Source organism: Ascaphus truei, chromosome 19 (genome assembly GCF_040206685.1).
Source record: "Ascaphus truei isolate aAscTru1 chromosome 19, aAscTru1.hap1, whole genome shotgun sequence".
Taxonomy (NCBI): Eukaryota; Metazoa; Chordata; class Amphibia; order Anura; family Ascaphidae; genus Ascaphus; species Ascaphus truei.
The window spans coordinates 21,228,723-21,253,242 of record NC_134501.1 but is presented as its reverse complement, the minus strand read 5'-3'; the positions used below and the strand labels follow the sequence as shown (position 1 = coordinate 21,253,242).

At 47.1% G+C, this 24,520-nt stretch overlaps 1 protein-coding gene and 1 long non-coding RNA gene across 5 annotated transcripts in view; one reads left to right on the top strand and one right to left on the bottom strand.

Moving 5' to 3' along the window:
* Positions 1–52: 52 nt before the first annotated feature.
* LOC142470001 (uncharacterized) lies at positions 53–9,968 on the bottom strand. Its single transcript, XR_012789145.1, has 3 exons — positions 3,659–9,968; positions 3,518–3,572; positions 53–116 (listed from the first exon to the last, which is right to left on the bottom strand). It is a non-coding gene; the product is annotated as an uncharacterized LOC142470001 (long non-coding RNA).
* Positions 9,969–10,101: 133 nt separating this feature from the next.
* FANCA (FA complementation group A) overlaps positions 10,102–24,520 on the top strand; it is a 42,799-nt gene continuing 28,380 nt past the window's right edge. For all 4 annotated transcript variants that reach the window (XM_075576837.1, XM_075576836.1, XM_075576835.1 and 1 more), the window contains exons 1-9: positions 10,102–10,252; positions 11,892–12,004; positions 14,490–14,580; positions 15,984–16,117; positions 20,914–21,009; positions 22,565–22,638; positions 22,961–23,073; positions 24,120–24,202; positions 24,286–24,319. In XM_075576837.1, coding sequence (XP_075432952.1) covers positions 10,189–10,252; positions 11,892–12,004; positions 14,490–14,580; positions 15,984–16,117; positions 20,914–21,009; positions 22,565–22,638; positions 22,961–23,073; positions 24,120–24,202; positions 24,286–24,319 — 802 coding nt within the window. In that variant the 5' untranslated portion in view covers positions 10,102–10,188. The remainder of the gene's footprint in view (positions 10,253–11,891; positions 12,005–14,489; positions 14,581–15,983; positions 16,118–20,913; positions 21,010–22,564; positions 22,639–22,960; positions 23,074–24,119; positions 24,203–24,285; positions 24,320–24,520) is intronic.

Sequence of the window (24,520 nt, the reverse complement as noted above, 5' to 3'; positions counted from 1 at the left end):
ACCGGGCTGCCCGGGCCCCCGCACACCGGCTGCTCTCCATCACAACGGCCGCCCGGGAGAGTCCGGTGCAAGGGGCATGCGGGATCCGCCCTCCTCCTAACGGGGCCGTGTCATCCCTGCGGGGAGGAGGGGGGAGGGAAAGAAGGAGAGGGGGTAGGGCGAGAAAAGGGGGGAGAGAATGAGAGGGGGAGAGTAGGAGGGGAGTGAGAAGTGGGGAGAGGAGGGGAGTGAGATGGGGGAGGGAGAAAGAGGGGGGGAGGGGAGGGAGAATGAGGGGGGGAGGAGGGGGGGAAGAAGGAGAGGGGGGGAGAAAAGGGGAGGGAGAATAGAGGGGGAGAGGGGAGTGAGAAGGGGGAGAGGAGGAGGAGTGGAGTGAGATGGGGAGGGGGAGAAAGAGGTGGGAGGGCGGGAGAAGGAGAGCAGTGGAGAGGGGTGAGAAGGAGGGGAGGGTGAGAAAAGGGGGAGGGAGGATGAGAGGGAGAGGAGGAGGAGGGGAGTGAGAAGGGGGAGAGGAGGAGGAGGGGAGTGAGAAGGGGGAGGGAGAAAGGGGGGGATGGAGAAGGAGAGGGGGGTCGCGGGAGGAGGGCGGGAGTGAGAAAGAGGGGAGAGGCAAGAGGGTGGGAGAGAAGGAGGGGGAGAGGGAGAGAGAGGAAGAAATAGGAGGGAAAGTGAGAGGAAGGGTGAGTGAGAAGGAGGGGTGAGAGGAGGGGGATGATGAGGGATGGAAGGGAGAGGGACAGAGAGGATAGACGAGAAAAGGGGGGAAGAGGAGAGAGAGGAAAGAGGAGAGGTGAAGCAGGGGGAAGGAAAAGAGATAGAGTGTGTTAAAAAAGGGGCACCAAGATAACAGAGATATGGAGTGGTGGAGGGAAAGTGAGATACAGGAGGAGAGAGTGATAAGTGAGGGTGGACAAGATGCAGCTACAGTAGATGAGGGGGAGAGAGTTTACCAGTCTGGGGGAGGCTGAAAACTTAAGAGGATGTGAGAAGTGGAGGATAGTGACACAGAGTGAAATTCCGCCCAACCCAGTCCAAAGCTCAGGCCATATCAGATAAAGCCGTGATATCTGTCTGTGCCCTGATCTCTCACACTTATACGCACTATCTGTACACTTGTAGGGATAGGGAGGGATAGGGAGTATACAGTATACAGTATACACACAACCCCCAAACCGCAACCTTTAAACACAAACTCTCCCTGTATGTCCTCACACAACCTCTACACACGGGTATATAACATCCAAAGCCTTAGCAGGCTCTGACACAGCTCAGGACATACTTGAAAACGAGAGGTAACTCTCAATATATTACTTCCTGGTAAAATATTTTATAAATACATAAATAAATAGAGGTCAAAGGAACACATATAGCCCTGAACACCCCTTAATATACAGGAACCTTTATTCCCCCGCACTCTGTAAGCTCACACCTTTAGTACACAGAACCGACCCAAACTCTATACATGGAACATTCTTACACTCATTCCACATGTCCTCGGTATACACCCACATACATGCAGGCCTTTTATACACAGCACATGCACACACACCCTCTATCTACACACACACACCGTAACCAGGCATCTACCCTAACACAGCACATAGCCAGATACACACTGGGCAACCCCTCATGTGGCTGAACAGAACTGACTTCACCTGTAATTACCTGCCTATACTTACTTATTATCTGTTGCTAATCAGAACCCTGGCTTGGGACATGGGGTTAGGACAATGAGAGACACAGTTTAGGGTGACCCTGTCACATGTCATTGTCACATCAATGACCATCTCCTCTTACATCCCCTGGAGGGGTGGAGCTTTGATTTCTAAAGATCTGTGTCTGTGTAGGGAGCCCTGTATGGGACATCCCCATGAATGACTTCCCCTTGTACTGGTGCACCTGTAAGGGGCTCAGGTTAATGGTACCCCCAGTTTCTGCAGACAGTAATGGTGACAGCCCAGTAAGAGGGCCATTTACTGAACGGCGACAGCTGTACCGCATGTGGTCAGCACAGGGATATGATCTCACCACACGTGGTGCAGCTGCAACATAGGAGATAAAGTGACCCCCCCACCTCCCAAGCCACATATTGCTGCAGGGAACGGCCATGCCACAGCGATTGGAGCGGACTGAAAGTAGTGATACTGTGTCTGATTTAAAAAAAAATGCTAAATGTATTAACGTTTTGGACAATTAATGAAAATTTGAATAGTAGATTTATACAACATTTATGCTATAATATATCCCAGCTTCACATGGCAAGGCCAGTATAACCAGCCTCGCACAGATGAGACCCAAAAGGTTGAAAAAGCTGTCTGTGAGTAGGTTTGTTGGCTCTGCACTTCTGTAACCCAGGCTGTGCTGAAAAACTGTGTAATGCGGCAGGTATACGCTTATAGCGATCCATGTTAAAATGGACATAAGGCAAAAGGTCTATTGTGCTCATTTGCATGACATTTCTCAGAATCCCTGGCTGCAGTGGAAGCAGTGTATGCTAAGAGATAATGGGGAAGGGCAGGGTCGCAGACCTGCCTGAGACATGTGAATGTGCTCACAAGTGGAATTATTATTTGCTGTGTGCTATAAAAGTTGACTGAGCCACTGATTCAGCCACCTGTGCTGAAGCAGGGATATCCTTAAAACCTGACCTGTTGGTGGCCCTTGAGGACTGGAGTTGGCCCCTCCTGCCAATGCACAATGTTGCTTTGCACCTGTAAGAGTCCCTCTTATCTGAAGAAGACTCAGATGCCCAAAGGTGCAGCGGGTGGGGGACGGGATATTCGTCTGAATGGCAAATTCCTGTAAATGGAGCAGCCACTGCAGGCCTCAGACAGCACAAAGGAGAGCAGGAAAGTGAGCAGACAAGTTCTCCCTGTGTCCTCATTATAGTGTCTTTCTAAGGCCCCAGGAGCACAATAGGAGAAACCCATCGCTTTATGGGAGACAGAGCATGGGGCATTCAAATACATCCTGTGTTCTTATGTAAATGAGACGGAAACATTAAACTTGTATTAAGAGTCTGTCTATAACGTTCTGATTAACCGTTCCAGCTCTGGACTGGCTGCGTTCAGCTATAGACACGTCACAAAGCCGCACAGATATCTGTCACCTAACGGCTCATTGCTCGGGACAGTTTGGTAAGTTTTTGTGTCCCCCACGCATGAGGACATTAAGCGATGACTGCAGAAAATAGTCAGAAATGACCCAAATCACTCCACTTTTCTCCTATTATTTCTTTTAACTTGAAATCAGTGAAGACAAGGATTCTGACCTGGGGGCGCACAAAGCACAGAATTATTAGGGAGGAAATGTCCCAGAGTTGGGAGCTGGCTGACAGGTAGGTGAATGGGTTAAAAAGATCTGCACAGGAATTTATGTCCAGGAAGTCAGGACGTCAGGACACGGGTTATTGAGATGGGATGTTTGCTGACAGCGATATGGCTATCTTCGGGATTTACCGCCATGAAATGGAAGGTAGATTCTCTTTCAGAAGGCCTTAAGCAATAGATAAACTCACAGTTAGCTCAAGAAGAATAAGGGAACGATGATCCAGCCTGGGACACCGCTCACATCTGGAAGGAGAATATAATATAAGGGAACTCTGATTCACCATACTCTTGATATTCGTAACAAAGCTCTATCCTGAATCTCCTCTTACCTCTCCCATCGTACTTTCAGTGTCTCTTCTGCTAACACCTCCTCCTCCTCTTTCGAACTCTCTGTGGGGTACCTCAGGGCTCTGTCCTGGGACCTCTCCTCTTTTCTCTGTACACACTTTCTCTAGGTGACCTAATCCCATCTCTTGGATTCAAATATCACCTCTATGCTGACGACACACAAATTTACTTTTCAACCCTTGACCTTACACCAATTGTACAGACCAAAGTTTCTGAATGTCTCTCTGCTATATCATCCTGGATGGCCCTCCGCCGACTTAAACTTAATGTGGCAAAAACAGCTCCTCATACTTTCTCCCAAACCTGGCCCTACTACCTCCTTCCACATTACTTGTGGAAGTACTATAATTCACCCAGTAGCCCAAGCACGCTGCCTAGGGGTCACACTCGACTCCTCTCTCACATTTGCCCCTCACATTCAAAACGTATCTAAAACCTGTTGCTTTTTCCTCCGCAATATTACAAAGATACACCCTTTCCTCTATTGATCGTCTGCTAAAACTCCGACTGAGGCCCTCATTCTCTCCCGTCTCGATTACTGTAACCTCCTTCTGTTCGGCCTTCCTGCCTCTCACCTGCCTCCCCTACAATCTATCCTAAATGCTGCTGCCAGAATCACTCTACTCTTTCCTAAATCTGTCTCAGCGTCTCCCCTGCTCAAATCCCTCTCCTGGCTTCCTATCAAATCCCGCATCTCACACTCAATTCTCCTCCTCACTTTTAAAGCTTTACACTCTTCTGCCCCTCCTTACGTCACAGCCCTAATTTCTCGTTCTGCACCATCCCAACTCTTGCGTTCTGCGCAAGGATGTTTTCTCTCTACCCCCTTCGTATCTAAAGCCCTCTCCCGCCTTCAACCTTTCTCACTGACTGCCCCACACCTCTGGAATGCCCTTCCCGTCAGTACCCGACTAGCACCCTCTCTATCCACCTTTAGGACCCACCTTAAGACACACCTGCTTAAAGAAGCATATGAGTAGCACCGTGGCTAATACTATACACATGCTACATAAAGCTTGGCCCCCTGCAGACGCACTTCCCAGAATGCCCTCCTACTGTCTCTATACGTTCTTCCTATCTACCAATTAGATTGTAAGCTCTTCGGAGCAGGGACTCCTATTCTGAAATGTTACTTTTATGTCTGAAGCACTTATTCCCATGATCTGTTATTTGTATTATTTGTTATTTATAAGATTGTCACGTGTATTACTACTGTAAAGCGCTATGTACATTAATGGCGCTATATAAATAAAGACATACATACATACACATACATACATACACATACATACATACAAAGCCGGCACAAGTGTCCTGGGCCCGGTGGCTGTGGGGGTTTTGCCAGGTCGGCCCAACTTCTTTGCCTACCTGCCGATCCTCTCGTTGCCACCGGACCCCGGCTCTCCCCAGCTAAATGGGGAAAAATTAGGTCAATCCTTTATGGTGAAAGATTTAGGAGTGCTTGTAGATAGCATGCTTAGCAATAGTGCACAATGTCATGCAGTAGCTGCAAAGGCAAATGAGATCTTATCTTTTATTAAACTGTGAATGGATGGAAAGGAAGTAAGCAAAATTATGCCACTGTATAAAGCATTAGTAAGACCACACCTTGAATATGGAGTACAGTTTTGGGCACCACTCCTTAGAAAATACATTACAGGCATACCCCGCAATAACGTACGCAATGGGACCGGAGCATGTATGTAAAGTGAAAATGTACTTAAAGTGAAGCACTACCTTTTCCCACTTATCGATGCACGTACTGTACTGCAATCATCATATACGTACATAACTGCTGTAAATAACGCATGTATAACAGGCTCTATAGTCTCCCCGCTTGCGCACAGCTTCGGTACAGGTATGGAGCCGGTATTGCTGTTCAGGACGTGCTGACAGGCGCATGTGCAAGCTGCCGTTTGCCTATTGAGCGAGATGTACTTACTCGTGAGTGTACTTAAAGTGAGTGTCCTTAAACCGGGGTATGCCTGTATAGAACTAGAGAGAGTGCATAGAAGAAACACCAAATTAATAAAGGGGGTGCAAAATCTCATTTATGAGGAGAGGCTAGCTAAATTACATTTGTTTACATCAGAAAAGAGGTGTCTAAGAGGGGATATGATAACTGCATACAAATATATTCGGGGACAATACAAGGAGCTTTCAAAAGACCATTTATCCCAATGGCAGTACAAACGGCACGGGTTAAACCTTAAATTTGGAGGAAAGGAGATTTCACCAACAACAAAGGAAAGGGTTCTTTATAGTAAGGGCAGTTAATAATAATAACATTATTTCATATAATGCTTTTCTCCCTATGGAACTCAGTGCTTCACAATTACAGTATAGCACAGTACACAGAACATAAGAATTTTTACAGACACAGCTCCCTGTTACGTGGAGCTTACAATCTCTGTTTTTGATGCCCGAGGCACAGGGAGATAAAGTGACTTGCCCAAGGTCACGAGGAGCTGACACCGGGAATTGAACCATATTCCGCTGATTCAATCTCAGTGTCGTTGTTTACAGAGTCAGTGTCTTTACTCCCTGAGTCGCTCCTTCTCCTGTCAATATGGAATTTATTACCCATGGAGACTGTGATGGCAGATACAATAGATATATTAAAAAAGATATATTAAAAAAGCTTTTTAGATAGGAAAGGTATACAGGTATACAATAAGTAAACATTGGAAGGATGTTGATGCAGGGAGTAATCTGATTGCCAAAATTTGGAGTCAGGAAGGAATTTATTTTTCCCCTTATGAGATCATTAGTATGTCACTGGGGTTTTTTGTTTGCCTTCCTCTAGATCAGCGGTGCGCAAACTGGGGGGTGGGAGAATTTCTAGGGGGGGTGCGGGCGGTTACAGAGGCCCCGTGCTCTTCCCCACAGCATTTAAATGAAACGCCGGGGGAGGCACGAGGCCTCTAACTCACTTACCTGCTGCCAGACGGGTCTTTGGCGACACGTCGCCATGGCAACGCGCGTCAACTGACACGATGGGGTCACGTGACGTCACATGACCCGCGACGTCATTTGACGCCGAGCCATTGGGACAGGGGGGCGCGAACGCTGCGGTTCCGGGAAGGGGGCCGCAGCTCAAAAAGTTTGCTCACCCCTGCTCTAGATCAATAAGTAGAAATATATGATAAGTATCTGTCATCTACATTTTAGCATAGGTTGAATTTGATGGACATGTCTTTTTTCAACCTCATCTACAGTACTATGTAACTATGTAACTACTACTATGTAACTATGTAACTACTACAACTATGTAACTATGTAACTACTACAACTATGTAACTTGCAGTGAGCACAGAGCCTGCGGTCAGCACATGGCAGGGGTGGAAGGGTTAGGCCATGATTATAAATAAAACAGCAGACGCCGCGCAAAAACAAATAAAAGTTTTCCTATGAGCGCGCACTGAGCGCGTGACCACGCGGCGAACGAGACGGCCAAGCGTGCGAATTTCAAGCAGATCCAAGAACCTGATTTTCTGGAGCGACGGTTCGCGTCAAGTGAGCGGTTCAGCCAATGAGGGCGAGTCGCTCACGTGAAATCCTGGCCACGCCTCCCTGTGTCTCCTGCCTTCAGTGCAGATTTCGGGCGGCGCATCGCCCTGAGAGAGCGCGCGCCCGGCTGCCGGTATAATCGAAGCCTTAGCCATGCATGGTGACATACTATGTCCATTAACCTGTTCACTGCTGTTTTTTTGTGGATGACAGTTTTCCGCAGTTTACAATAAAGTAATTGAATGAACGAAGTGCCTTAGTGCCGAGTTCTCAGATGAAGGGTAAAGTGGCAGTTTCGGTGTTTGAGGCGCTCCACGTGGATTGGCGGAGTTTGTGATTTTCGTGGATTATCTGCTTTATCTCTGGCATTTATTTGTTAAAGACGCTGATCCTGTGTAATAGGATTAATGTTTAATCTCTGCGAACATTATAACAATCCTGGTGCTGCCAATAGACGGAGCCAGGCGTCCGCACATTCCCACTCATGTGATCTGCCTCTGGGCCTTAGTGCACTAGCCCCTGAGCAGGGTGGCACTTTATATACTGGGCCAGGCGACAGGTACATGCAGAGAGGGAATTGGGGCAACTACTACGGGCAAAGGGGTCAGATAAAACTGGATAAATCAACCCTTTGCATGTTTTTTTTAACACTGATACCCCATACTAATACTGCACTATCCTACTAATAACACTGATACCCCATACTAATACCGCACTATCTTACTAATAACACTGATACCCCATACTAATACTGCACTATCCTACTAATAACACTGATACCCCATACTAATACCGCACTATCTTACTAATAACACTGATACCCCATACTAATACTGCACTATCCTACTAATAACACTGAGATCCCATACTAATACTGCACTATCCTACTAATAACACTGATACCCCATACTAATACTGCACTATCCTACTAATAACACTGATACCCCATACTAATACTGCACTATCCTACTAATAACACTGATACCCCATACTAATACTGCACTATCCTACTAATAACACTGATACCCCATACTAATACTGCACTATCCTACTAATAACACTGATACCCCATACTAATACTGCACTATCCTACTAATAACACTGATACCCCATACTAATACTGCACTATCCTACTAATAACACTGATACCCCATACTAATACTGCACTATCCTACTAATAACACTGATACCCCATACTAATACTGCACTATCCTACTAATAACACTGATACCCCATACTAATACTGCACTATCCTACTAATAACACTGAGATCCCATACTAATATTGCACTATCCTACTAATAATACTGATACCCCATACTAATACTGCACTATCCTACTAATAACACTGAGATCCCATACTAATACCGCACTATCTTACTAATAACACTGAGATCCCATACTAATACCGCACTATCTTACTAATAACACTGATACCCCATACTAATACCGCACTATCTTACAAATAACACGGATACCCCATACTAATACCGCACTATCTTACTAATAACACTGATACCCCATACTAATACTGCACTATCTTACTAATAACACTGAGATCCTACACCGATACTTCACTATCCTACTAATAACACTGAGATTCTATACTGATACTTCACTATCCTACTAATAACACTGAGATCCCATACTAATACCGCACTATCTTACTAATAACACTGAGATCCTATACTAATACCGCACTATCTTACTAATAACACTGAGATCCTATACTGATACTTCACTATCCTACTAATAACACTGAGATCCCATACTAATACCGAACTATCCTACTAATAACACTGATACCCCATACTAATACCAAACTAACTTACTAATAACACTGAGATCCTATACTGATACTTCACTATCTTACTAATAACACTGAGATCCCATACTAATACTGTACCAAACTAACTTACTAATAACACAGATCCTATACTGATACTCCACTATCCTACTAATAACACTGAGATCCCATACTAATACCGCACTATCTTACTAATAACACTGAGATCCTATACTGATACTTCACTATCCTACTAATAACACTGAGATCCCATACTAATACCGAACTATCCTACTAATAACACTGATACCCCATACTAATACCTAACTAACTTACTAATAACACTGAGATCCTATACTGATACTTCACTATCCTACTAATAACACTGAGACCCCATACTAATACTGCACTATCTTACTAATAACACTGAGATCCTATACTGATACTTCACAATCCTACTAATAACACTGAGATCCCATACTAATACCGAACTATCTTACTAATAACACTGAGATCCCATACTAATACCGAACTATCCTACTAATAACACTGAGATCCTATACTGATACTTCAATATCCTACTAATAACACTGAGATCCTATACTGATACTTCACTATCCTACTAATAACACTGAGATCCCATACTAATACCGAACTATCCTACTAATAACACTGAGATCCTATACTGATATGTCACTCTCCTACTAATAACACTGATATCCCACACTGATATGTCACTATCCTACTAATAACACTGAGATCCTATACTGATACCTCACTATCCTACTAATAACACTGAGATCCTATATTGATACCGCAATATCTTACTAATAACACTGAGATCCTATATTGATACCGCACTATCCTACTAATAACACTGAGATCCTATACTGATATGTCACTCTCCTACTAATAACACTGAGATCCTAAACTGTCTCTCAGCTGACTGCACCAAGATGGCCGCACTGTCTGTTCAGGGATCTAATCTAAATCGGCCGCACGTGACGTTTACCACTATGTCCAATCACGATAACAGGTGACGGCTGCAGCAAATGAGCGCAGAGCGCGGGCTGTGCTTGCAATGTGTGGCGGAAGTAAATAATGCGTGGCGGAAGTAAATAATGTGTGGCGGAAGTAAATAATGTGTGGCGGAAGTAAATATTGTGTGGAGAGCATGTTCTGAGCGCGGGCTGAGACGGGTTCTGTCCCCGGAGTGATGTCCACGGTGTCAGACTCAGCCACTGGCGGAGGGCAGAAGAGGAGCCTGTCAGAACTGCTGGGTACTTCCCTGTATAATATATATGACACCTCAATCCTGAGCTCCTAATGGATCCTTTTGTCCCAGTAGATTGTAAGCTCCTCCGACCAGGAGCCTGCTTTCCTAGTGACCCATGTTATGTATTGTATTGTATGTCTTTATTTATATAGCGCCATTAATGTACATAGCGCTTCACAGCAGTAATACATGTGGTAATCCAATAAATAACAGATAATATAAATAACAGATCATGGGAATAAGTGCTTTAGACATTAAGGAAGAGGAGTCCCTGCTCCGAGGAGCTTACAGTCTAATTGGTAGGTAGGGAGAACGTACAGAGACAGTAGGAGGGAGTTCTGGTAAGTGCATCTGCAGGGGGCCAAGCTTTATGTGCCATGTGTTCAGAATAGCCACAGTCCTATTCATATGCTTCTTTAAGCAAGTGTGTCTTAAGGTGGGTCTTAAAGGTGGATAGAGAGGGTGCTAGTCGGGTACTGAGGGGAAGGGCATTCCAGAGGTGAGGGGCAGTCAATGAAAAAGGTTTAAGGCGGGAGAGGGCTTTAGATACAAAGGGGGTAGAAAGAAGACATCCTTGAGAAGAACGCAAGAGTCTGGATGGTGCATAACGAGAAATTAGGGCTGAGATGTAAGGAGGAGCAGAAGAGTGTAAAGCTTTAAAAGTGAGGAGAAGAATGGAGTGTGAGATGCGGGATTTGATCGGAAGCCAGGAGAGGGATTTCATGAGGGGAGATGCTGAGACAGATCTAGGAAAGAGTAGAGTGATTCTGGCAGCAGCGTTAAGGATAGATTGTAGGGGAGACAGGTGAGAGGCAGGAAGGCCGGACAGCAGGAGGTTACAGTAATCAAGACGGGAGAGAATGAGGGCCTGAGTCAGAGTTTTAGCAGTCGAGCAACAGAGGAAAGGGCGTATCTTTGTTATATTGCGGAGGAAAAAGCGACAGGTTTTAGAAATGTTTTGAATGTGAGGGGCAAATGTGAGAGAGGAGTCGAGTTATGTGCATGTGTCATTATGTACAGTACTTCCTATGCCATGACCTAATCTGTGGTGATACATATCTTATTGCTCTATAATAAACTGTTCTTCTAATAAGATTTATCCTAATCTGCAAAACAACAAGTACCAGTATTTCTTTCACGCGTTGCGTTGACTGCAGCGTATGAGTGACACGGGCACAGGAGGCGTTTTTTCCCTTCCCTGCAAAGTGTGACATAGGCTCAATAACTTGTGACACCCAGTGGGTGAGGCAGCACGAGTACCCAAAAAATGCATCTTGATTGTTGCATGTCTCAGTCCTGCTGCCAAATATTCGTACAAGGTGACAATGTGTCGCTGGCACAATGGCGCATCAAAAAATGGTGACTGCATTGTAGGGACATCGAAACATAAGTGAACAGGAAAAGCCTAGTGGTAGATAGGTTAAACTAGATGTACATATGTCTACTATGTAACATTACTGTTTTTGACGTTAGAGACCTAGTGTAGTCTCCTTCACCCTGGGAAAAGTCACTGTTACCAATAGAGTGTGAGCTCTTAGGGGGAGCTGATAATGTTTTCCTGTGCAACTCTTCTATTATAACTTATTCATCTCTTTCCTTCCTCGCTGCTGTGTATGTGAATCACTCCGGTATTCACTGTCCAGGTGGCAGAGCCAAGCGGCCGGAGAGGAAATCCGAAGGCAGTACCACGAAGCTGCAGGAGGCCACTCTCTACCTGCTGAGCTGCCACCAGGATCCCAGTGGCTTTCTCTCCGAGGTCAGAGGGCTTTAAACATGCAGCCAGAACACCTCTTACTAACACTGGAGCGACGTGCACAAACCTCCACACATAACTGCTCATTTATAAAAGGCAATAGGTCTCTGTGACGCGCACGCACATAGCTGGAAGCGATCGGGAGGCGTAGGGGGCGCGTCACGCGGCTGGCTCACCCTCATTGGCTGAACCGCTCACGTGACACGGCTTCTCATTGGCTGAACCGCTCACGTGACGCAGCTGTAACGTGGCAATCGCGCGAAAAAAACGATTTGAATTGTATTTCAGAAATTCGCGCTTGTGCGCACTATGTGCAGCCTCATTGAGGAACACACATTTGTGTTTGCGGCGCCCGGCGCCACTTTAATCGCAGCCAGCAGGGCATCTGGCGTCTCCAACTGGTTTGATTACCAACAGAGAGCGCTTTTACTTGTATAAACAGCTACCTTATTATGTTATATTTACTTTAATTACTCTATGTCTAGAATGGATAGTGTAAAGAGGAGTTCTCCTATGTGTGTGGTTTAAAAAAAAAAATCAGTTCTGTACTACGAGAAAAAACTTGTAGCATTTAAAAATAAAAAATAAACTCTTTTTAATGTATTATAAAGTAACAAGCATTTTTTGTTTCTATAGCAACCATTTACAAAGTCACATCCCCTTCCTCTTCTGAAACAGGCTCTGGCACACCCCTTTTTGAGCTCTGCCCTCTCTAGCAGTGCACCAATTGTATCTAGTGACTGCCTGGTCACATGATCTTCCCCACAGAACTTTCCATCTTTGGTCCTCTTTTGCTGCACTGTAATTTAGTGAACCCCCGAGCCGAATCTTCGCCGATTGATCACAGGAGAACGGATCGATCGGCAACTAAGCTAATTACTGATCATTGTGTGGATTGTATTTATGCGCATATTAAAGGGGGGAAAAACCGCCTGCTTGCACCATTCTTCCGTCTATACTGCCGACTCTGCCCCTCTCGCACTACCTTACTGTATACAGACTCGGGTTTAATTAGCTACTACTATTTATCTGGTTACAGGAGTCTATCAGTACTGGGAACTGTATTTGTGGACATCAATGGTATAGGGTTTAATAACCCAGTACCACTGAGGTTCTACTGAGGCTCCTTTCAACATCATTTTGGGAAGTGCATCATTCTAGCACTACAATAGCCTGCTACACAGAGATACACTGGAAGCCCTGGGAGTCCGTGCAACATTTCATTGCAGAATTCAATGCTGAGGGCTTTATTTAACCCCAACTGCATTTTGGTAGCATCTATAATAATAAAAGAGAGTGTCTGTCTGTCTCTGCCAGGGCCCATACGGCCCCGGTGAGCGAGCGCGGAGTGGCTGGAGGCGCTCGTGGCCTTCACCCGAGCGATCTGAGGACTTCAAATCACTCGTGTCGGGGAGGCGTGGCTGAACCGCCGCCGTGACCTGGCCAGCGCTCGGCCGCCGCGCCAAAAGTCACATTTCTTGACTTTCCAAATTGTGATCGCGCTTTGCGCATGCGCGCGCACGGACTGGGGCCGGCCACCATGCAGGGACGTCTCTTTGTTTGCGCCGCACACGCCGTTGCGGTCACGATCACTGGGGACGAGGCCTAGAGGAGCTCCAAGACCATGAAACCTAGACATGGGAAACTTTTGCCGGCATACTAAGGGGACACTAGCTAGCTATAACGTTTAGACAGAAAGCAGATGAAGAAAGAAAGAGGAAGTCAGTTGCAACGGGAGGAGAGAGCAAGAACGCTGGAGGAGAGAGAGGCGGAAATAATTGGGGACATCGTAAGATATTAAAGGAAAGTGATGAGAGAGAAGGAGGGAGGGGCACAATTTATTACTAGTCATTTTGATTTCTACAACCCGTGGGGAGCCGGCTTTGACCATCTGGTAATTAATATGGAGATTATTTGAAATTGAGTGGTAAGGTTGCCTTTTTGATTTGCTTGATTTATATGTACACCGGCTTTATTACCACAACAATATATTTATATTCATTCTGGTAAGACTGGTGGTACTACTATCCTGTGACTAAGGTATCTACATACCCTATATTCAGTCACTATATAGTGCTGGCTATCGCAAGCACCCGGCTCTGAATCATTTCTTAGATGTGTTTACATACTTTGTTTTTAATTCGACTCATTAAAATGTAGTTTTAAGTTGTGATGAAAGATGAATGTGACGGTTATATACACTTACGGTGGGGCTTTTGAGTGCAGTTACAACATGAATAGATTAAACCATACAGAGGTGGGATATATAACATGGAAGGTACCTCTGTGTCAGCCACACTATTGGGGTAGGGGCTACAACTGTGCCCGTTGGGTCACTGTCACCGTGCTGATGGAATAGCAGCGTGTGTTCCGCTCGGGTAGTTACCTTGTATATAGGGCGGAATGTTACTGCAATATATACAGGACTATGAATTGAAGCTTGTGAATAGGCCGATGCAGATCCTGCAGTCTGACTGTCTCTTGCTAGGTGGATGCGCCTCCGTATAAGAAGACATTGTGTATCAGTGAGACCTCCGACTCCAGCAATTCTCAGGCTGTGCACACAGAGTCATTTATAGGTGAGTCGGGCTGGTTTTCTGGGCTTCACACTGGTTTTTGTACATATATGCAAACCTGAGCAGGAATTGAGACCCCAGCCTGGGAACATCTTCTGCAGAGCTGGCCAACTCCAGTCCTCAAGGGCGACCAACAGGTCAGGTTTTCAGGATATCCCTGCTTCAGCACAGGTGATGCAGTCGTTTACGGAGCCACTGATTGAACCAGGCATATCCTTTAAAACCTGACCTGTTGGTGGCCCTTGACGACTGGAGTTGGCCACTTCTGATCTACAGGGTAGATAAGAAATTTGTGGAAAGTGCAAAACAAAAACATTTGGGGGATAACAAAGTGTCAAATTATCTTCTGCATCCACGCTCCTCTCCTGCCCGGTTACTCGTTCCCGCGGCTCCTCTCCTGCCCGGTTACTCGTTCCCGCGGCTCCTCTCCTGCCCGGTTACTCGTTCCCGCGGCTCCTCTCCTGCCCGGTTACTCGTTCCCGCGGCTCCTCTCCTGCCCGGTTACTCGTTCCCGCGGCTCCTCTCCTGCCCGGTTACTCGTTCCCGCGGCTCCTCTCCTGCCCGGTTACTCGTTCCCGCGGCTCCTCTCCTGCCCGGTTACTCTTTCCCGCGGCTCCTCTCCTGCCCGGTTACTCGTTCCCGCGGCTCCTCTCCTGCCCGGTTACTCGTTCCCGCGGCTCCTCTCCTGCCCGGTTACTCGTTCCCGCGGCTCCTCTCTTGCCCGGTTACTCGTTCCCGCGGCTCCTCTCCTGCCCGGTTACTCGTTCCCGCGGCTCCTCTCCTGCCCGGTTACTCGTTCCCGCGGCTCCTCTCCTGCCCGGTTACTCGTTCCCGCAGCTCCTCTCCTGCCCGGTTACTCGTTCCCGCAGCTCCTCTCCTGCCCGGTTACTCGTTCCCGCAGCTCCTATCCTGCCCGGTTACTCGTTCCCGCGGCTCCTCTCCTGCCCGGTTACTCGTTCCCGCAGCTCCTCTCCTGCCCGGTTACTCGTTCCCGCAGCTCCTCTCCTGCCCGGTTACTCGTTCCCGCGGCTCCTCTCCTGCCCGGTTACTCGTTCCCGCGGATCCTCTCCTGCCCGGTTACTCGTTCCCGCGGCTCCTCTCCTGCCCGGTTACTCGTTCCCGCGGCTCCTCTCCTGCCCGGTTACTCGTTCCTGCGGCTCCTCTCCTGTCCGGTTACTTGTTCCCGCGGCTCCTCTCCTGCCCGGTTACTCGTTCCCGCGGCTCCTCTCCTGTCCGGTTACTCGTTCCCGCGGCTCCTCTCCTGCCCGGTTACTCGTTCCCGCGGCTCCTCTCCTGCCCGGTTACTCGTTCCCGCAGCTCCTCTCCTGCCCGGTTACTCGTTCCCGCAGCTCCTCTCCCGCCGTGGGACAGATTCCGTTCTGACCACCCTCTCCCTCCACTTTCAGGCTCCGCACTGCGGGATCAGGCCTTGCGTTTGGGGTTACCAGCCGGTATCCTGACAGCCAGGGCCACGGTCTCTAACATTCAGCAGATTTGCCAGGACAGCACTGGAGGAGCGGTGCTGAGTGAGGAGCAGAGGGTGAGTACAGAAGAAATCGTCACAAGTAATATGAGTGTGCTTTGTGTGTGAGTGACACCCCAAGCACACACAGGGCTTTCTATTCAATTGAGACAATGGAGCATCAAAATTCTATATATATATATATATATATATATATATATATATATATATATATATATATATATATATAATAAACCAGAACAGATGGCACTCCAAACAAAATAGGCAAAGTTCAAGGTGGTTCATAATCACAATACATGTAACAGCTGCTATCACCAAAGTGAGAGCAAAGAAACAGTACTCTCGGGTATAAAGAAAAACAATGTATTAGGCAATACAAAATGAACACAGAGACAAACCAACATTTCGGTCCTCTAAGGACCTTCCTCAGGGAATATATATATATATAATATATATGTGTAATATTACCTTTCTTGCGGCAGGTAAATAAAGACAGCACTCCAAAAAGATAATCCCCAAAAAATGTATTCAGGCATATAGCATAGATGCCCAATCCGACGTTTCGGTCCCAAAATGGAACCTTTATCAAGGGAGTGTGCAGACAAACTGACAGACAAAGATATATATATATCCATACTAAGTAGACAAAACACCTGTGTACAATTACCTGTTAGTGCAAACCCCGCGAAAATCGGAGCCAGCTGCATACCCGTGGAGCCGCCATGTTGGAAGAGGACTGAAGTGTCCCAGCCCTACCTCTACCAACATGTCTGCGGCGTCCCTGTTGCCACAGTGACTACTTAGCACATGCGCAATTGCCCCAGCCGCAGCTAGAGACTAAATTACGGTATAATCACCAAGAGTGGAGCAAACAATATTACTGCGGGATCGCCATTTTAGGGGGAGGGCTAAGATGTAAAGAGCCCTACCTCTATCCTGCAACTTGGCAGCGTCCTCATTGCTCCACCACCCGTCATGCGCAATTGGCCCCAAACAAAATCATAGTAGAGGCTGATATAAGGCTATACAAGCCATTCTACATCCTGGCTTAAGGATTAATAATTCTCTGATGCTCGTTAGGTGCAGCAATAACAGTGTAACTAAGGAGACTCATAACACCACCACTGTACTCTATGGGATACCAAGGCATAAGAATATAAACTATACATTTTAATTAACCCTTGTATACCCACTGTTGTGTAATGACACACAGGTAACAAGAGGTACATGCCTATCTCCCCTGAACATTCAAGGTGGTATCAGCTTCTCCAAAATACAAGTAAAAACTATTACATGTGAGGGATGGAGTGTGAGGAAACAAAAGGGATCATATATCCAAACACGGATAGGAATATAAAAACAGCAGCCCACCCATGAGGTGGAAACATGCATATACCAAAAAGTTATATTATTATACCCAAAACTAGAGTGAATGATATACAAAGCAGACAAGGATACAACCACAAGATCATGCATCCAGCACCACGTGAATGAAGGAGACAACTATTGTAAATGAGGGGAGCCACAGTATATGTCTCCTTGCAAACTACAGGATTAAGATCAAGCCCAAATTAAGATCTTCATTAAGACCCTTTGGGGTCAGGGTGTTCAAAGTCGATATAAATTTAGCTTCCACCTGTAATAATATCTTGTTCCTGTTGCCACCTCTATTTGGAACGTGTGCCTGTGCTATCAGCATGCACCGGAATGTCTCCCAGCCATGTTGTAGATTCTTAAAATGCCTGGCCACTGGTAAATGTTTCTTTGCATCATGAATTGATGTCTCCAATAAAGCCTTCCCAATGGACCATCTATGCATAGCAATGCGCCCCTTCAGCATTCTTGACGTCTTGCCCACGTAATACAATCCACATGGACATCTGATGATATACAGGCATACCCCGCATTAACGTACGCAATGGGACTGGAGCATGTATGTAACACAGGCATACCCCGCATTAACGTACGCAATGGGACCGAAGCATGTATGTAAAGTGAAAATGTACTTAAAGTGAGGCACTACCATTTTCCCACTTTTGATGCATGTACTGTACTGCAATCGTCATATACGTGCATAACTGATGTAAATAACGCATGTGTAACAGGCTCTATAGTCTCCCCGCTTGCGCACAGCTTCGGTACAGGTAGGGAGCCGGTATTGCTGTTCTGGACGTGCTGACAGGCGCATGCGTGAGCTGCCGTTTGCCTATTGAGCGATATGTTCTTACTCGCGAGTGTACTTAAAGTGAGTGTCCTTAAACCGGGGTATGCCTGTACACCACAAAGCGGGATTCACCATTCATGAAATTCGTTATCTTGCTAGGAATGCCACTATGTGGATGGGCAAAGGTTTTCCCCAAAAGAAGATATTGGCAATTGACGCATCCTTTACATTTGTATGCGCCTGTTGTTTTATTTAGCCATGTTACGCCTGCGGTGTATTTATCCACAGGATCAGCCATCATTAGTGAATCCTCCAGGCTCCTCCCTCTCTTGTAACAAAAAAAGGGGTGGCGCTGAAAAATATTTGCCAATTTTTCGATCATTCGTCAGAATGTGCCAGTTGTTTCTAATACTATTCTGTATTAGCCTTGAGGATGTGCTATAGGCAGAAACCACATGGAAGCGGTCAATGTCCTGCTGGCCGGAAGCCGGCAATAGGAGTTCCTCTCGAGTAGAGTTTCTAGCCTTAGTAAGGGCCCGTTGTATTTCAGCATTATCATACCCATGTTGTCTGAACCGCTCCGCCATCTCATCCCAAGCAGCATCTAATTCAGTTGGATCACCAGGGATGCGTACTGCCCTCAGCATCTGCGAATAGGGCAGACCCTTTTTCAATGTAGGTGGATGGTGACTCCTGGCGTCCAATAGGGTATTCCTATCCGTGGGTTTGGGAAAAACCCTTGTTCCAAGCTTGCCATCAGCTATGAACACGATCATGTCCAAGAATGTAATTTCTGATGTGCTATGGCTTTCTGTGAATCGAATGGTTGATGGTATACCATTAATATATGTTAAAAACTCTGAAAGATCCCGTTCAGCTCCTCCCCAAAGCATGAATATGTCATCTATGTATCGCTTATAGTGCAACATACAATCAGAGTGTGGTGCATTATTAAGGAGGTGAGTATGCTCATAGGCATCCATAAATAGATTTGCGTACGATGGGGCCATATTCGACCCCATCGCCGTACCCATTAGTTGTAAATAATAAGACCTCTCAAACTTGTATTTTTTTTTGTGGAGAATCGGTTCAATCAGACCCACAAGAAATTCTGCAGGCGGTCCCATCGACATTGGGTTTTTCCCAAGCTGATTCCTGATGACATCAATTCCGTGTTGATGCTGAATGTTAGTATATAGACTAGAGACGTCTAAAGTGACTAGTATAACATTCGTCAAGTCATACTCAATCTGCGCCAATTGGTTGATGAAGTCCGTTGTATCTTGAGTGTAAGAGGTCATCTTCTGTACCAACGGCTGCAGGAAAAAATCTACATACTGTGATAGGGAGTGACACAGGGAGCCAAGTGCTGAAATAATTGGTCTCCCAGGTGGTGATATTAAGGATTTATGTATTTTGGGTAGTGTCTACAAAACCGGCATAACCGGAACATCCTGCGTAAGAAATTTAGCAATGTCATCGGAGATCCAACCGTTATTCTTAGCCATTAGAATGATTGAATCTACTTCTTTTTTCTAGATGGTGGTTGGGTCATGTTGTAATTTCTTATAATGACTAGCATTGCTCAATTGAGCAACAATTTCATTACAGTACTGTGTGTATGACATCACCACTATAGCACCCCCCTTGTCAGCAGTTTTTATAATGATGTCTTTGTTCTGCCTGAGTGATTTCAAAGCACCTTGTTCTTCTCTAGTTAAGTTGTAAAAACGAGTCTTTTGACATTTGATCGCTTTCCTTGTTTCATTTTCTAATAAACCCATGGAGGTAGAAATACTATGATTCACCACTTGGGGATCAAAGGTACTGGTAGATTTGAATTTGTATGTTGAACCTGTGTCCGAAGTTGGATTTGTGTTAACCACCCTTGTGTCCATCCGACTAAAAACGTCTTTCAATCTGAGTCGTCTATTCAATTTAAACAAATCCACTTCCCAATCAAAGGACCTTTGCATATAAGTAGGGACATATGAAAGACCCCTATTAAGTAATGAGGTCTCAGCTGGTGTCAAAGTGTGTGAGGAGATATTGTGGATCACTGTTTTCGTCCTTTCATCACTGTGCCCCTCCCTGCCTTGTTCTTGGTTGAGCGTGGCAGGAATCTTTGATTTCCACCCACCCCTTCTGGTCGGTCTCGGGTGTCTGAGTAAGGTAATGGGGTTTTTTTCTGGCCTGCAGTAGTGTGGCCTAAAAAAGGTTCACTAGTGGTAGCATTATTCTGGGGATCCGATAAATCAGTGTCACTAGTAGTATAAAATTATATATAAAAACAAACAAACATATGCAGTGGTTTAGCAGAAGTTGTGGCACTGAGTGTGAGGCAGGGGGATCTGGTTCAGTTCCCGGTGTTGTCTCCTTGTGACCTTGGGCAAGTCACTTTATCTCCCTGTGCCTCAGGCACCAAAAACATAGATTGTAAGCTCTACGGGGCAGGGGCTGTGTGTAGCATTCTTATGTGCTGCGTACCGCGCGCTATACTGTAATTGTGAGTCCCATTGGGAGAAAAGCGCTGTATGAAATAAAGTTATTATATATTAGTGAGTCCTTGCACCAAAGATCTCGCAATCTGCAGTTTCAGTGCCTGGAACAGAATGCCCATTTGTCCCTGTACATTTTCATGGTTGCTCTCACTTAACACGGACATCCAACCTTTTATGGTCCATTGTAGGACAAGTTGTCCTGTTTGCTGAAGACATTGAAGGGATTGCTGGTGGAGAATTGCTTCTGCCGTTCGGTTTTCTCCAAGGAGATCTGGAAAGCGCAGGTAAGACAGAGGGGGGACACTGCACACCTGCAGTGCTCAGACTGACTCCCCTGTAAGGGGAGCGGAAACAGCGAGGGGGTCACAGGACCCTAAGGTTTGGCAGGTGGAAATGGTGGAACCTAATAACGGCTTTCAATGCCTTATTCATAAATATGGCATTGAAATGTACAGGCATAATTGTAGGGTGCAATATTAGAGAGGGTTGGGGTACCTTCCAATGCATCTGATCTCAGACACACTATTAGAGAAGGTTGGGGTTCCTTACAATGCATCTGATCTCAGACACACTATTAGGGAAGGTTGGGGTTCCTTACAATGTATCTGATCTCCGACACACTATTAGAGAAGGTTGGGGTTCCTTACAATGCATCTGATCTCAGACACGCTATTAGAGAGGGTTGGGGTTCCTTACAATGCATCTGATCTCAGACGCGCTATTAGAGAGGGTTGGGGTTCCTTACAATGCATCTGATCTCAGACGCGCTATTAGAGAGGGTTGGGGTTTCGCAGAATCTCACAATATAATTGTATGGTTCTTTAACCAAAAAAAAGTGTGTGTGCCGAGCACGCGCATTTTAAGTGAAACTTCTTTGTCTTTTGTCACTGTCTTGTCACAGAAATTGTATTTGTGATGGCGATGTTTTTAATTAAAAATCAAAACACAATTTCAGTGCCAAAACGCAAAGAAGTTTGACTTAGAACGCGAGTTTTAGCTATTTGTACTTCTATATTTAAAGTAAATGTGAATTCCTCGTGTGTGCGTGCGTCAATGTGTGTGTTCGCGCGTCAGTCAGTGTGTGTGTGTGTATCACTGTTTGTGTGTGTGTGTGGCACGGGGGTGGAGAGTTCTCTCAGCATGTCCTGCAGGCTCTCCATGCGCTCCCTCCCCCTCCAAGGACACCGTGCTCAGTGCTCCCCCCCCCGAGCTCTGTCAGAGCTACGGGGATACGGACCGCTCAGCGCTCTCCCCCTCCCTCAGTGCTATGGCAACACGGAGCGTTCAGCTCTCTCCCTACGATCTACGGGGACACGGCTCGCTCAACACTGTCCCCCCTCCCTCCATCTGAGCAACGGTGCGCTCAGCGCTCTTCTCCCCCCCCCTCCCTCTGGCTGTGCTGCATGCGGGGACGCAGTGCTGTGTGGGAAGCGGCGCGCTCAACCCCTTCCCCGTTACCAGACCGGAGCAGCCCCTCTCCCTCTCTCCTCCCCCCGGCGGAGTTGCGGGGGCACGGCGCTCGGATCTTGAGGGGAGAGTGAGAGGTGTCCCTGTGTGTGTGTGTGCGTCCGTGTGCGTGTCCCCCCCCCCCGTGTGTGTGTGTGTCCCCCGTGTGCGTCCGTGTGTGTCCGTTCGTCCAGCGGTGACTCCTCTTGGTGGAAGCTGGCAACACTGACGGCCTCTTCCGCCAGGAGTGATGTCACTTCCGCCACCACTGACTTCCGTCTCCAATCAACTACATTCACGCCGCTAAAGAAGTTTCACTTCAAAAAGGGTTGGAAAGCACTTGTGTAGTTAGAGAGTACGCCCTGTGCTTTCATTCACGTTGTCCCCCTGCAGTGCCCCCTGGTGTTGGAAGCTGTGTGGCACCTGCACAATGAGGGCATCGTGGGACTGCAGGAGCTGCTTGAGAGGTAATCCTGACAAGGTGTCACCGAGCCCCAATGTGACAGGGGAAGTGAGCGCCAGGGGGAAGCGTGCACTGCCTCTTATCCACCTGGTCACACACGGAACCAGTGGCTGCCTGCGCTGTATCTGAGCTGTATGTGTGAACCTGTTCCATTGTGCGCGTACGGCGAGGGTTTAATAAGCTTGCACTGCAGGTGCCCACCGTGACCTTATATTAATGGAAGAGTTGTGTAAGTACAGTGTGGCTGAGGATAGTACAAAGCTGGTCCGGTTCTGTGTTTGAGGACATGAGTAAAATAGAAGTGATAGCCCATTCTGTGTTGTCAGCTGTACAGATCCGGGCTCTGCTGCGGGCTGGTTCTGCAGAGAGATGTGTTCACTGTGTCAGCACATGGAGAATTCCTCGGCGGTCCCCCAGCTTCCTGAACAGATTATCTCAGGTATGTCACGATGTAACAGGGCCTTTCTCCCACCTACAAGGCTTCCAAAATAAAGCCTGCTGCACAGACTGCAGGGGATCTCTAGCACAGAGAGGGTCTGTGCTGCCAGAGAGATCCCAGGGGAAGGGAGACTCTCTGTTCCAGGCAGCATCGGTCCTGGAACTCGCCAGAGGGATCACCCCACAGACACCACCACAAACCCTGGACTGACATGGAGAACACCCCGCCTACAGGTACCTCTCTTTGGACTTGTGTCAAAGGCTGGTGAGAGGCCTAACCTTCCAGCCCTCAGCTAGGGACTGCTGAACGTTAGTCAGTCCCCTGCATGGGGTTAGGCCTGGTTGTTATTTTCTGCTCTAACTTTGTTTGCAGATATGAAGCTGTTTTCTTTTTAAAGCTGCTGGCTAATAAAGCCTTAGGCCCGGGCCATAGAGGCTTCAGGAGAGCGGAGGCGCGCTAACGCTGAGGCTCGCCTGCTTAAGTCAGCGCGATTCCACGGACTTGCAGGCGAGCCAGCGTGCGCGAAGGGAGCCGGGGGGGAGGTGGTTGGAGGCGGGGCAGTGACGTCGCTGGGCCAATCGCCCGCGACGCACTGACGTCAACGTCACGGCGCCGACGTCACGGCGCCGTGACGTTGACGCTGCTTCAGGCTGATTGGATGTTTTCAGCCGACAGCGCGCTGAAAAACAGCTTGGCGCTCGGCTGAAAATTCCAAAGCCTCAGCACGCCTGCGGACGCTCGTGTGAGCCCCCTCAAGGCATCCTCATTGAGGATGCAGGGGCTCAGCGCTGAGCGTCCGCACGGCTCAGCGCGGCCTGTCCTTCTATGGACCCGGCCTTAGTTTATTTCACGTAAAAACGTCTCCGGTGTTTTGCCCTCTGTGCACATCTCCTACACACGAGCAGAGGGATCCCAGTGAGGCTCCCCCTTAGCATACATCACACGAGTGGCGAATTCAGAACGAGCATCATGGCTGTTGCCTCTGCCATTGTCTGGATCTATTGCAGTTACAATGTGTTTAGTAACGAGCCTTTGCTTCACTGCAGATTTCCTGACCGTGCTGATCAGAAGTGGATTCCGACAGTCTTCAGATCCCGGGAGGATGTCGGAGCAGCCCAGAATCGCAGAGGTACGTTCTGCTCCGTTCGTCCCATCTCTCAGTTGCAGGCGTAAGGGGAGTTTGATGAAAAACGGAATTTCTTCCTCTTTCAGATCACGCTGTCTGTCCTGGATAAAATGCTCTCGTGTAAGTGTGTCACGGTGACTGGGACAGTCGGTGGTTATACAACATACAGGACAGTAATGTTGGTCTGTCAGTGGGCAGAACTAGAAAGCAGAGGGGAATTGTTTAATGCTCTCACTTCTTAAGATATTAAAAGGTCAAGTAGTCATTTATAGGGTCTGATCATCCCTGACGTGAATGCAATGAGGCACTCGGGAGTTTGTA